This window comes from Choloepus didactylus, chromosome 7, assembly GCF_015220235.1.
Source record: "Choloepus didactylus isolate mChoDid1 chromosome 7, mChoDid1.pri, whole genome shotgun sequence".
Lineage (NCBI taxonomy): Eukaryota > Metazoa > Chordata > Mammalia > Pilosa > Megalonychidae > Choloepus > Choloepus didactylus.
Genome location: NC_051313.1, coordinates 88,935,412 through 88,950,961, shown reverse-complemented (window position 1 = coordinate 88,950,961; position 15,550 = coordinate 88,935,412). Strand labels below are relative to the sequence as shown.

The following is a 15,550-nucleotide window of genomic DNA, read 5'->3' as shown; positions in this document are numbered from 1 at the left end:
TAAACGATCATGAAACTACACATGTTGGAGAGGATGTGAAGAAACTGGAACACTTATTGATTGCTGGTGGGAATGGAAAATGGTACAGCTTCTGTGGAGGATGGTGTGGCAGTTCCTCAGGAAGCTAAGCTTAGAGTTGCCTTACAACCCAGCAATCCTGCTACTTGAGATATACCCAGAAGATCTGAAAGCAGGGATATGAATAGACATTTGCACATTGAGGTTCATAGCAGCATTATTCACAATTGCCAAAAGATGGAAACGATCCTAGCTCCCATCAACAGGTGAATGGATAAACAAAATGTGGTATATACATATGATGGAATATTATTTTGCAGTGAGAAGTAAAGAAGTCCTTAAGTACGTGACAATGTGGGTGAAACTTGAGGACATTATGTTAAGTGAAATGTCAGAAACAGAAGGACAAATATTGTATGATCCCGCTGATATGAACTAATTATAATACGTAAACTCATAAATCTACAATATAAGTTACCAGGATATAGAATGAGACTAAAGAATGGGGAACTGTTGCTTAATTTGTGCAGAATGTTTAACTAGATTGAGCTTAAACATTTGGAAATGGACAGAGGTGATGGTAGCAAGTTTTTGTGAGAATAATTAACAGTGCTGAATGGTGTGAGAATGTGGTGGAAAGAGGAAGTTTAGTGGCATGTATGTCATCGGAGGGAAAGCTGGGAAGGTATAACAGTCAATCTTGTGGTGGACAATGTCCTTGATTAACTGCACAAATATAAAGTACTTTTATGAACCAGAACAAATGTATGGCACTATTACAGGGACCTATTAATAGAGGGGTTTATGGGAAAAAAATGTACCTATTGCTAACTATGGATATAGTTAACAGTAACATTTTAGTACTCTTTCATCAACAGTAACAAATGGACTACACCAATACTATAGGTAAATAATAGGGCTGGATAAGGAGTATGGGAGGATTTGGGCTTTCTTTTTTTACTTTTATTTCTTTTCTGGAGTAATGAAAATGTTCTAAAATTGGTCATGAGGTTGTATGCACAACTATGTGATGATACTGTGAGCCAGAGATTGTATACTTCAGATGGTTTGTATGGTGTGAATGTATCTTATAAAACGGCATTAAAAAAAGAAATATGCATGTGTCTGTGTATCCTAATATTTTGAGCATGCATAACATACCTAGCTTAACCAAGGCCCCTTCATTTCATAGATTGACTTTCATACTTTTTGACATGAAAATCCTTATGTGAAAAGTATTTTATGCATTATGTATTTCTTCCCATTCCTCACCAAATGCACCTCTCCCCAAATCCAATGTACTTCCAGAAAATGTAACCTGGTCTTCTAGCCTCTGTAAGCTAGCTTTGACTGCCTCTTTACTAAGAGGAAGGTCTCTTCTTGGTCAGGTCAAGGAGTCATTGCTCTTCCTCTATACAAGTAGGAGTCTCTCTAAATAGGTTGCCACCCACTATAGTTGGCATGCCTTGCTTTGCTGCCATGGTGCAGCCTTCTCTGAAAGGTTAACCTATACAAAGAATTAAAGATATCTACTTTCATAGAACTTACATTTCAGTCTAATCTCTGATCTGACAGACAAAAAAAGAGATACATGATGAAATATTTTATTAGATGGTGTGATGGTTAAGTTATGTGTCAATTTGGCCAGGTGATAGTGTACCCAGGTGTCTTATCAAGCAAGCACTGGCCTAACCATTGCTGTGAGGACATTTGTGACTGGTTAATAAACCAAAAAGCTGGTTTATTAAATCATCAGTCAATTGGCTGCAGCTGTGACTGATGATGTCAACGAAGGGCATCAATGAATGAGAGAATGCAGTCAACTGGATTTAATCCAATCAGTCGAAGACTTTTAAGTGAGGCAGATAGAGGACCTTCACTTATTCTTCTTCAGCTGACCAGCAAAGCATTTCCTGAGGAGTTCGTTGAAGTTGCCAGTTCATTTCCTGAGGAGTTCATCTAACACGTTCATCGAAGTTGCCTGTTCGTTGCCTGAGGAGTTCATTGAATATCGTCATTGGAGCTGCCAGTTTGCTGCCTGCCCTACAGAATTTGGACTCATGCATACCCATGGTTGTGTGAGACACTTTTATAAATCTTATATTTATAAATATATCTTGTTGATTCTGTTTCACTAGAGAACCCTAATACAGATGGAGTAGCTATAATTACATAGTAAGAAGAAACACTAATAAAGGGGGTGACCTATGGGCTGGAATCAACTGGTTAAAGTTTCTGAATGGGTGTCTAGGAAATGACTCACTCAGCAGGCAACATCTGAGGAAAGATGCGAATATGTTAAAGAGGCCCCCAAATCAGACATTGGAGTGAAAATGTTCATGGCAGAAGGAATTGCATGGACAAAGGCCCTGGAGCAGAAGCATGACTGGGTCAACCAAGGATTTTTCAAGAAGGTTGTTGTTGCTATTTTAGGGTTAGCTAGAAGGAAACTATAACAAGGAACCTCTGATTAAAGCCTTACCTGGTCAAACCTCTGTGAAGTTTAATTATGTGAACCTTCAAATTCCTGTGTGTGTGTGTGTGTATGTATGTGAGAGATTCTGTTTAGATTTTCTATTGTTGCAACTAAAATTTAAAATCTCAAAATCCTTCTGAAATGTAAATTGTACAATATGGAATTCTAATTGGAGCTTTTCTGCATTCAACGTGAGTTTGCATAAGTTACTCTTCTTGAGATAATTGTTAAAAAAAAAGATTTAACTAGAGGATAGAAAAAGAAGGGAGGAATAAAACAGATGGTGAAGTTAAAGTAGATGAGTTTTAAATTTTGTTTTCTTGTTGGTTCCTAAATGAAGCCTTACAGGAAACAAAAAATGAGATAAATCATAAGCTGAATCCTTATATATGCATCTCTGAATCGGTTGTAAAAAAGAACCAAAGGGGCTGTGTAAAGAGCTCTATTGGCATTTTCTTTGATAGTATAAAAAGCAGCAGTTAACAATTCAACAATTCTAATAACATGGGAAAGATATAAAATATTTGATAGATACAAAATTTTAAAATGTGGCTATCACTAATGTATTCTCTATTGTCAAAGAAAATACATTTATCAGTAAATCACTGAAATTCTAAGGAAAAGAAATCCCGAAAAATTGCCATAAGGCATGATATTTAATTTCACAGTACCAGTGTTTTTAGTTTTAATGTGTATAATATCAATCATTTTAAAATTTAGTAGCTGCTATTTATTTGTGGTTTTTTGCATATTTTACTGATATATATTCACTTATGTATTCCATCCAAAGTACACAATGTCAGATCATCACTTAGTTGTGCAATCCTCATCATACTCAATTCCAGACAATTTTCATTGCTCCAAAAAGACAATTATCCAATAGACACTTGCAAAATAACCCCAAACATATCCCTTATGTCCCCCTATTATTGATCCTAGTATTGGTGTGGTACACCAGTTAGTGCTGATAAAAGCATTTTAAGTTATTACTGTTAACTACAGTCCATAGCTTCCAATAGGTCATTTCCCCCCACATACCACTCTATTATTAACTCTTTGTACCATTGTCCTACATTCGTACTAGTTCATGTAAGAACTTACTTAAATTTGTAGTGTTAACTGGTGAAACACATGACTCTAAACAATCCCTTTCAACAAAATTCACCTATCATACAGCACTATTCCTTATATTCCCAATAATGAGCTAACTTCATGCCATATCTATTTCCAAACATTTTAAGTTCAACATCAGTATATATTCTCAACATATTAGGTTATTCTACCTTCTCTAGCTTCTATTTATTTCTAGGTATTCTATATTCTACATTTTAAGACTCTGAGTTTACATATTCTGGTTGGTTCATATTACTGAAGTTTTGTGTCTGAATTATTTCACTCAGCATTATGTCCTCAAGATTGACTCATGTATTTACTTGTTTTTAAAAGGATGAAAATAATTATAAGGATCATTTTTCACTATGAGTTATTAAGTTCTTCAATGGTTTATTCATATGTGGTGGTTCTCAGAAACCTAACTCTCAATTGGGAAGCAACAATTGTTTTATCACGGGGGCAGTTTATATTGTTAATATAGAGAATGCAGTTGACATTGTGAAAGTGCTTGATTAGATATTCCTCATCACAATTCCAATGATAAAGTTCAGCATTTTTTTGCCACTTTAATTATAAAGAAAATTAATGGAAAATAGAGAAATGTAGTTCATGATGAAAAGCATGATTTGGAATTAATATGGTTTTCTGAGCTAGAGGATATTTTCCCCTATTATTTTCCAGCCTAATTCATTTAATATGAACTCATAATCTTAATCTCACTTTGTGGTATGCTTTATTGTTCATATAACTTCAATTAAATATATAATCAGAATTACTTTTTTGGATTATAATTTTAGTCTAATCTCATTAACAAGAGTAAAACTGACATTGAATTTTGGTGCATTTTCTTCAACCTTATTTTGTACATATTTATATAACATAAATTCAACTGAACCCCACTGACCATCAAAATTCTGATTAGACTTGGTTTTAACTGTAGTCTTAGATCTTGATATTAACTTAGAGCCTCCCTGTGTTTTCCAAAGCCATTTCATCTCATGTTTTCCTGCCTTACTTTGTCCCTTAACCAGTTAGTTCACACATCTCAGATGCATCATTGATTCTATAAAATCCATCCAATTGTAGTAGGGGAATTTTATGTTTATTAGAAATTATAAAATCTCAAAGAATTGTGGGGATGGGTGACATCAGAGACTGCACCACTGTTGTCGTCTAACTGCCTCACCTCCACTGCACTTCCTTCTGCCTGGAGAAGCCGGGGCTCCTGATTTATGATCTTTCCTGATGTCTGCATAACTATTGGAGGTGAAAATCAATGGGTGATTTCTGGAGGAGTAGCCCTTCCAAGCATGTTGATCTTCCCCAAATCCAGAAAGTATATAAAAATTATCTTATTGTTACAAAGGATGTAGAAAATATCTTATATATATCTAAACCAAGGTGTAATTAGAATGATTTGATATAGCTATTTTTCACTATTTTTTTAAACTTTTTATTGTAGTAAAATATATACAACTCAGAATTTCCCGTTTTAATGATTTTTAATTAGAGCATTTTCCAAAAATCATTACACTTCAAAAACATGATTTAAAATTGATGTATATTCTTTTACATGGATACATTATAATTTTAAACTATTTTTGTTGCTTATTTTGATTACTTTTATCCTAGAATAAATAAAAATATAATGTACACTTTGTACACATTTAAAAATATATTCTTGCTTATTTATTTCAGATATTTCCAAATATTGAATTATTACATGTAGAAAAACATTAGGTACATATCTGGCAAATTGCTGTATGGTGGGTTTATTGAAAGTCACATTTTTCCTGCATGCATGTGAAGATGCTGTTTCACTCTCCCTTTGTGATACACATGTATAGAAAGATATATCCATATTGCCCTAAATGACATTTCATTGATTTTCAGAGTTTGAATGTTTTTAAAGTATGTTTATTTCTGTTTGAATTTTTATCTGAAGATTATTTACATACATCTGTTGTTTAATTTTATTTTGTATTTTTTCTCTTTCAAAATGACATGTGATTATTAAAACACATTATTTTAATTTTAAACATTTCCTTTTTTCAAAAAAATCAGAATTTATCATTTTACTTTCCTGGCTTTGATAGAAGCAAGCCCAACAATAATATCTTCAAACTATATTTCTAGAAGATAATTAACCATTTTTAAGGTACATAGAAATGTGAATAGAGGGAGGTGCACACAATTTCTTTTGCCTTGGTCTCCTAAAGTGCCTCCGCATGGCTTGATGGGATCTGTCTTTATTTGGAATTAGGATATTTTATACATCATGGATTTTTTTTTTGCATTGATTTTGATTTTTCTCAAAATGTTGCATGGAAAAGAACAACATATATAGCATACATAGTTTTACATGAAGAAATAAATGTGCCATTATGATTGAGGAATTGTGGTTTTTGTATTGAACAATCAGGTGCCTAGGTGGTCAATTACGATGAATCAAACTGAAAGTAACAAGACTGTATTCACTTAGGTTGGTGCAAGCAAGAAGCAAAAAAAGAGACACTGGCTCCCCTTTGTTATCTTTTTCACCATGAAAAATTAGCTAAAATATAATAATATTGCCACACAAGAATATAGAGGATGCCAACTGTAGCATTTATTTAGCAGCTACAATGCTTTTGGCATTATAGCAAGTCCTTTATGAGCATTCTCTCATTTGATCTTCACAAAAACCCCATTCCATTTTATGGAAAAATAAAATGACTCCTGGGCTGTTTAATAATTTTCTAAGTTCATAGAAATCATTAGGAATGGGTGGAGCTAATTTAAACCTAGTCTGTGTGACTCCAGAGCCCTCACTTTCAAGTTATCTACATATTATTCTTCACTATAAAGAATATACTAAAATTGCTATTTTGCTTGAAATATCCTCTAGAGTTTCCTCACCAGGAAATTGTCTAATCAAAATATCTCTCCTACTTCAATTTGAATTGCTTTTCATATATCCTGTTTTTTGTTTGTTTGGTTGGTTGGTTGATTGGTTTTGGTTTTGGTTTTGGGTTCCTATTTTTCTACAGACATTGTGTGAGTATTTAACTCTGTCTTCTTTTTTTAAACTTTAAATTACTCTTCCTCACCACCACTTTTCCCTGGGATGATATTTCAGCTATTGTGGTAATTTGAGCATTCATCTATGTGTTATTGACTCCAAATCATGTTTGAATTTTTCTTTTGAGGAATCTGTACTTTTCAAATTCAATATTGCATAGATAGTCCAAACTTAACATGTATTGAACTGAGTTTATTCAGTTTCTCTCAACCTGATTAATTTCATGAATTAACCCTCTTATAATGACACTCTATCTTTGATATTCTCTTTTTCTTAAAGTCTACCTTCATAATAAAGCTGCACCAATATTATTTTGCTTAATGTTAACATGGTATATCTTTCCATGATTTTGCTTTCACTATTTCTGCATCTTTCCATTTAAAATGGGTATCTTTTAAACAACATTTAGTTGGGCCTGGCTTTGATTATGTTTGTATCTTCCCAGTCTGAGTGAATCCAATTAGTAGCATCACCCTCTGCTTACTTCCTCTAGTCAGAAACCCAAGAATTCTCTCTTCCTTATCATTCATCAATCAACCTTCTGTCTTCACAGTCATTTCTTAGTTCAAGTCTTTATCACTTTTCATTTAACTTGTTTCCTTGCCTCAAGTATTTAATGTTACCATGCTTCAAATATTAGCAAGTGTAATGCCAGATAAATTGATACACGATGAAGAACTGGTAATGCCAGGTCCCATATCTAATAGTAAATCTCCCAATTATTTTAATGACAAGATTCAAATTCATTAGTATGCAATTCATTTGTGGATAATGATCATGACCATTTCTACATGTGGTGTTATTATTCATTACTCTAAAAATGAGATATAATATTTAATGAAGAGATATAACCTATTTATCACCATATTTGGAGAACACAAATACATTTTACATTCATATGGACATAGAATAGAAACGGCAAGAAGCAAATAATACCAATATGTTAGTCTTGGATCCAACCATAACTAAAATTGCAATAAATATAAATTGTCTACACACTACAGTAAATTGGCAGAAATTGTTAATGAAACACAAAGCAAGAACCAAGTAAATGTTTAAAAGATAACCACTTTAAATGAAAAAATACAGAAATATTGAAAGTAAAATCATGGAAAGATATACCATGTCAACATTAAGCAAAATAATACTGTTGTAGATTTACAATTAAGAGTGATTTTAAGAAAAGGAAAATATCAAAGGTAAAGAGAATCATTATGAGGGTCAATTCATGAAATTAAATGTATGCATTTAATAACAGAGCTTCAAGACATAAAAAACTGACACTGACAGAACTAAAAAGAGAAATAAACAAAACTGCAATTACAGTTGAGGTTTAAACTACTCCCTTTCAGTAAATGGTAGAATAAGTAAAAAGAAAGTCAGTGAAAATACACAAGACATACAAGATATTATCAGTCCACTTAACTAATTGACATTACAAAACATTATACCAAACAGCTACAGACTGCATATTCTCAAGGGCAAATGGGATGCTCAGCCAGAGTAAGTATACCCTGGTCCATAAAGCAAGTCTTAATAAATTTTAACAAATTTTAAAGGGCTGAAATTGCATAAAATGTATTATCTGACCACAACAAAACTGTAGAAAAAAGAAATATCTAGAAAATCACTACACAGCATATAAATCTGTGCTAAGAAGGATTTTTTTAGCTTTAAATGTTTATATTAGAAATGAAGAAAGACTTCAAATGCTCTAATACAGAAATAGAAGAGCTTATTAACCATAATGTAGGAAATATTAAGATATATACAGGAATTAATGAATTAACAAATACCCCAAAATAGGGTATATCAACAAAGCCAATATTTGGTTATTCTAAAAGATTGATAAAATGCATAGATCTCTCACAAACTTGATCCAAGATTGAGAAAGCAAACTTTACCAATATCAAAAGTGAGAAAAGGAAATATCACAACAGATTCTGTGTTTGCTAAGAGGCAAATTAAGCCATGCTACAAAAATGTTTCTTGACACAATATCAACAACTTACATTAAATGCAGAAAATTTAAAAGCACAACTTACCAAAAGGTCTAGTCCTCTATCAAATGGTTAAATGTAATAAAAAAACATCCCCCTAAGAAAACTCCCAACCCAGATATTTCACTTGTGAATTTCAACGTATACTTAAGGAAAATGTTATAATAATCATACATAAGGTATTCCTAGTAATAAGAGAAATGGGAAAATTCTCAAGCCATTTTTTTAAATTTAATTTTATTGATATTGTTCACATAACATACAATTATCCAAAGATCCCAAGTGCATAATAAATTGTCCATGGTGCCATCATACAGCTGTGCATCCATCACCACAATTAATCTTTTTTCCAATTTTTAGAACATTTTCATTACCCCAGAAAAGAAATACAGACAAAAAAAAAGTCAATTCCTCCCATACCCCTAACCACCAACCCCTCAATTATTGACTCATAGTATTGGTATAGTACATTTGTTACAGTTGATGAAAGAATGTTAAAATACTGGTTAACTGTAGCACACAGTTTGCAATAGGTATATTTTCCCCCTATACACCCCTCTATTATTAACTTCTAGTTATAGTGTCATGCATTTGTTCTAGTTCATAAAAGATTTCTAATATTTGTACAGTTAATCACAGACATTGTCCACCACAAGATTCACAATTTTATACATTCCCATCTTTTAACCTCCAACTTTCCTTCTGGTGACATACGTGACTCTAAACTTCCCTCTCCACCACATTCACACACCATTCAGCGCTGTTAGTTATTCTCACAATAATGTACTACCATCACCTCTGTCCACTTTCAAACACTTAGTTCAACCCAATTAAACATTCTGCTCATAATAAGCAACGGCTTCCCATTCTTTAGCATCATGTTAACTTATATTTCATGTCTATGTGTTTACATACTATAATTAGTTCATATCAGTGAGACTCTGCAATATTTGTCCTTATGTGTCTGACTTATTTCATACAATATAGTGCTTTCAAGGTATCTTCATCAACCTGTTTTTTTAAAGATGGTTTTGTTAACCCACCATATTTTCCATCCTAAGTAAACATTCAATGGTTCTCTATATAATTACATATTTATGTATTCACCTCCATTACTACTATCTATAAAAGGACATCTCCATTTCTTCCACAAAGAAGGAGGGTGAGCCGGTTTGAATGTATTATGTCCCCCAAATGCCATTATCTTTGATGTAATCTTGTGTGGGCAGACGTTATCATTGTTGATTAGATTGTAATTCTTTGAGTGTTTCTTTGGAATGCGCCCCACTCAGCTGTGGGTGATGACTTTGATTGGATAATTTCCATGGAGGTGTTGCTCCACCCATTTGGGGTGGGCCTAAGTTGATCAATGGAGCCATATAAATAAGCTGACATAACAGAAGGAACTCAATGCAGCTGACAGTGACATTTTGAAGAGGAGCTACAGCCAAGAGGGACACTTTGAAGAAAGCACAGGAGCTGCAGATGGGAGACATTTTGAAGACGGCCATTGGAAGCAGACTCTTGCTCCGGAGAAGCTGAGAGAGGACAAATAACCCAAGTGAAACTAAGGGTGACATTTTTGAGGAACTGCAGCCTAGAGAGGAACATCGAGGGAGAAAGCTGTTTTGAAACCGGAACTTTGAGCAGATGCCAGCCATGTGCTTTCCCAGCTAACAGAGGTTTTCCAGACACCATTGGCCATCCTCCAGGGAAGGTACCCGATTGCTGATGCATTAGCTTGGACACTTTACGGCCTTAAGACTGTAACTGTGTAACCAAATAAACCCCCTTTTATAAAAGCCAATCCAACTCTGGTGTTTTGCATTCCAGCAGCATTAGCAAACTAGAACAGAGGGAGAGTCAAAGAAGGTAGAGAGACAAAAGAAAAAGGAAAAAGAGAGAAAAAAAATTACAGCTAAAAAGCAACAAAAGGAAAGATAGCATTAAATTAAAGTAGAACAAAAATAAAAGAGTTAGAGGACATCACCAATGTCAAGAGTCCCATGCCCCTCCCTTATATCCCCTCTTACAGGCATTTAGTTTTGGTATATTGCCTTTGTTACATTAAAGGAAGCATAATACAATGTTTCTGTTCACTATAGTCCCTAGTTTGCATTGATTGTATATTTTCTCCAATACTACCCTATTTTTAACACCTTGCATGGCTGACATTTATTTGTTATCCCTCATGTAAAAATGTATTTGTACATTTTATCACAATTGTTGGGCACTCTAGGTTTCACTGAGTTATACAGTCCCAGTCTTTATCTTTCCTCTTTCCTTCTGGTGTCCCACATGCTCCTAACCTTCCTCTTTCAACCATACTCACAGTTACCTTTGTTCAGTATACTTATATTGCTATGCTACCATCACCCAAAATTGAGTTCCAAACCTCTCACTCCTGTCTTTTCTTATCTTTCTGTAGTGTTCCCTTTAGTATTTCCTGTAGTGCAGGTATCTTGTTCACAAACTCTGTTATTGTCTGCTTGTCAGAGAATATTTTAAACTCTCCCTCATATTTGAAGGACAGTTTCACCAGATATAGGATTCTTGGTTGGCAGTTTTTCTCTTTCAGTACCTTAAATATATCACACCACTCCCTTGTTGCCTCCATGGTTTCTACTGATAAATCCACACATAGTCTTATCAAGTTTCCTCTGTTTGTGATGGATCACTATTCTCTTGCTGCTTTCAGGATTCTCTCTTTGTCTTTGATGTTTGGTAATCTGATAATTAAGTGTCTTGGCATTGGTCTATTCATATCTATTCTGTTTGGGGTATGCTATTCTTCTTGCATCTGTAATTGTATGTCTTTCATAAGAGATGGCAAATTTTCATTGACTATTTCCTCTACTATTGCTTCTGCCCCCTTTCCCCTCTCTTCTCCTTCTGGGACACCCATGGCATGTACATTCATGTGCTTCATGTTGTCATACAATTTCCTGAGATGTTGCTCATAATTTTCCAATCTTTTCCCTATCTGTCCTTTTGTGTGTAGGATTTCAGGTGCCTTGTTCTCAAGTTCTTGAGTGTTTTCTTCTGCCTCTTAAGATCTGCTGTTGTATGTCTCCATGTGTCTTTCATCTCTTATGTTGTGCCTTTCATTTGCATAGATTCTGCCAGTTGTTTTTTCAAACTTTTGATTTCTACCTTATGTTCACCCAGTGTTTTCTTTATAGCCTTCATGTCTTTTGTTATATCTTCCCAGAACTCACTGATTTATCTTTTTATTTGATTTAGCATATTTCTTTGAAAATCTTTAAAAGATTGTTTCATGAAAATGAAACAATATCTCAGTTGTATCTTGATTGAGGTGTGTTCCAGTGTGGCTAATGGTGCCAGGATGTAAAACACCAGAAATGGATTGACTTTTATGAAAGGAGGTTTATTTGGTTACACAGTTACAGTCTTAAGGCCATAAGGTGTCCAAGGTAAGGCATCAACAATCAGGTACCTTCACTGGAGGATGGCCAATGGCATTCAGAAAATCTCTATTAGCTGAGAAGGCATGTGGCTGGCATCTGCTCTGGAGTTCTGGTTTCAAAATGGCTTTCTCCCAGTATGTTCCTCTCTAGGCTGCAGCCTCTCTTCAAAGTGTCACTCTCAGTTGGTCTTGGGACATTTGTCCTCTCTTAGCTTCTCTGGAGGAAAAGTCTGCTTTCAAAGGCCATCTCCAAAATATCTCTGTAAGTTGCAGCTCCTCTCTCAGCTCCTACATGTTCTTCAAAGTGTCCCTCTTGGCTGTAGCAAGCTCACTCCTGTCTGAGCTTATATAGTGCCCTAGTAAACTAATCAAGGCCCAAGCTGAATGGGCAGGGCCATGCCTCCATGGAAATTATCTAGCCAGAGTTATCACCTACAGCTGGGTAGGTCACATCTCCATGTAAGCACTCAAAGAATTACAATCTAATCAACACCAATACATCTGACCACACAAGACTGCATCAAAAATAATGGAGTTTTGGGGGACATAATACATTTAAACTGGCACAAGGTGTAAGTTTGTTCCTTTGACTGGGCCATATCTTCATTTTCCCTAGTGTAGATTGTAGTTTTCTGTTGTGTAGGCATTTGGTTTCCTTGGTTACCCCAATCAGATTTTCCCAGACCAGCATGGGTTCAGATCTCAGAATGGGGTCATATTCAGGGTGTATCTTAGAAGAATGTCAGACTTCCCTGTGAGGTCTGTAATCACTGTGCTTTTCCTAACCTGCCCAGCAGGTGGTGCCTGTCAACCTGTGGCTCCTGACTGGGGTAAGGAGATATGGCTCCTTCAGTTTCTGTTTTGGCTGTTCTCCCCCTGGCTCTAGGGTCTGGTTCTGAAGGGAAAACTGGGCCTCCTTACTCTTAGGGAAGATACACCCCCTAGGGAGTTATCTGCATTTGAATTGTCTCTTTGACTCTGTTATCACCACCTCTGTCTGGGTCAGAGCACTGCAAACTGAAAATGGCTGAGGCTTTCTCCTCTGAGTCCCTCAGGTTGAGAGATAGAAAAAGGGACAGAAAGCCCCCTTTTGGAGCCAGTACACAGATCCCCACTTTCACTCATTGGCCAGAGGTAACACCTGGTCTTGTGGGCTCCCTCTCCTGGGACAGATGAGTCTTCTGATTCTTTAAGGTCAGTCATCACTAAAAGCCTCTGTCTGCTTGTTGGGGGTTTGCAGCTTGTATTCAGCAGTCCACATTTGTTAATTAAAACTCCAGTTGGAGCTCAGCTGAGCTATAGTCACTCGGTTGGAGAGTGCTGCCTTCTACCACAGTGAGAATCTGCAGCTTAGCCTGCCATGGGGGGAGGGGGCTCTTGGCACAGTTCTGCAGCTTTCACTTACAGATTCTTTGCAGCAATCTCAGGCATTCCTCCCAGTCCAGGTTGCTATACAATGTGTGGACAGTCCTGGTTGTTCCCTAGCAGTTATTCCAAATTATTTACTATTTGTTCCTGGCTAGTTGTAAATAATTAGTTGTTCCAGGGGACTACTTGAATTCCAATCATCTCTATGCTGCCATCTTGCCCCTTCCTCTCAATTCATTTTTATGAGGCTAATTTAACCCTGATTCTACAATCTGACTAGAACATTACAATTCAATTCACAAGAAAAAAAAATCACAATTCAATATTCATTATTATATTATAGTATTTTATACTATATATAGTATATATAGTATTATATTAGGGAATATAATACTAGGAAAATATTAGCCAAAATTTTGTTGATTCCCATATTAATAGTAATATCATGTAAAAGAGACTTTAAGGAATAAAATAGGAAATCTGTGTCCACTTTTTAATAACATAGCAATCAATTCATAAGGAAGCTATAAGAACTATAATTTTGTGTACATTTACTAATATACCTTCAGAAATATCAACAAATAATGAATTTTCCAATGGCCCATTCCATAGTTTGGTGTTCATTATTTTAAAATATTTATTAGAATATTTTACGCTACAAAGGAGTAAAGAAAATGATATAATGAGCATCATGTTCTTACCATCCTTATTTACCCCCAAAATTTTAAATACATAAAGAATTTCAGTTACAGTGGAAATGTCTTCTCTACTCTCCCTGATTTCACTCTCTGTCCCTGTTTATAGGCAGCCCTCCTAGTAAAGATGGTGTATACAATTCCCACTAATGTATTTATACTTTTGTTAAATAGGTATTCAATAATAAAAATACGGATTTGCTTGTGTTTCAAAATCTAGATAATCATCACCATGGTGTACATATAATTCTTCAATAAAATTTAAAAGTTCAGCATTATGTTTTTGATATTTATAGATGTTAATACATGTAGCTATTCTTCAATCATTTTAATCAATCTTTATATTTCCTTTATATGACTATGTCAAGATGTATATAATTCATTCTCCTACTATTAGATATTAGTTTGTTTCAAGTTTGGGATGAAAATTATTGTTTATGTCTCTTTCATTACATATATTTCTCAAATAGACATATGGAAAGAGGAATTGCTAAGTAGCAGGATATGCCTTACTGTGTCTAGTAAACACATTCTTTATCTGTTAAGTCACTTCAAAGATTAACCACCAAAAAAATAAGGCATATTTTATATACCTTGACAAACAACTAATAGACTAATTTTATTACCCATCTAGTTTAAGAATTTAAGGCATTAGTGTTTTTACCTTAAGGAGATGTATCACCAGGACTCAATTGCCATATATTTATTTCATAATAAAAACACTCTATAGACACTTATTAATGTCCTGTCCAACATAATCCCTAAGAGAAATAAGTGTGAAATCTCTATTATTAAAGCTTCTAAAACTCACATTTAAATATACACATGAGGATGTATTTCTCTGGTCATAAGATAAGTAAACACATTTGAAGTGCACACTGCCCAAAGCCATTGTGTTTAGAAGTGCTAAATTACTTTGCCACATATTAAATTACTTACTCTGAATCTTCCAATTATATTGAAACACCATCCTTCACTCAGACAGTTGATGCTGAGCAGTCTGCAGTGGTCAATTACTTTCTCACAGTTTTTTCCAGTAAATCCTGGCATACAACTATAAAGGCATCAGTATAAATTAGAACAATTGCATTTAAATGTTTTCACAAAAGTCCCTTAAATATTTACCAAAAATAATAATGCTTTATTTGAATTATATTATAATATACATTATTAGATGATATTTCAATTATAATTTAGTCTCATACTGGTATTCTTGGCAAGGGAAAAAGCTTTATTTATAGAGAATCAGGTTAAACTACACCTTTCATTGAATGATCTTAATATTGTCTTTTGAGAACTCAAGTATAAAATCAATGTTCTCCTAAACTTATATTTAACAATAAAATATAGGTTTTGGAAAACTTTTGTAATAAATTAGACCATTACTGAAAT

At 34.5% G+C, this 15,550-nt stretch overlaps 1 protein-coding gene across 1 annotated transcript in view; it reads right to left on the bottom strand.

The window, feature by feature from the left end:
• EYS (eyes shut homolog) overlaps positions 1 to 15,550 on the bottom strand; it is a 1,792,869-nt gene that overhangs the window by 1,598,936 nt on the left and 178,383 nt on the right. The window contains 1 exon segment of the mRNA XM_037844664.1: positions 15,098 to 15,212. Coding sequence (XP_037700592.1) covers positions 15,098 to 15,212 — 115 coding nt within the window.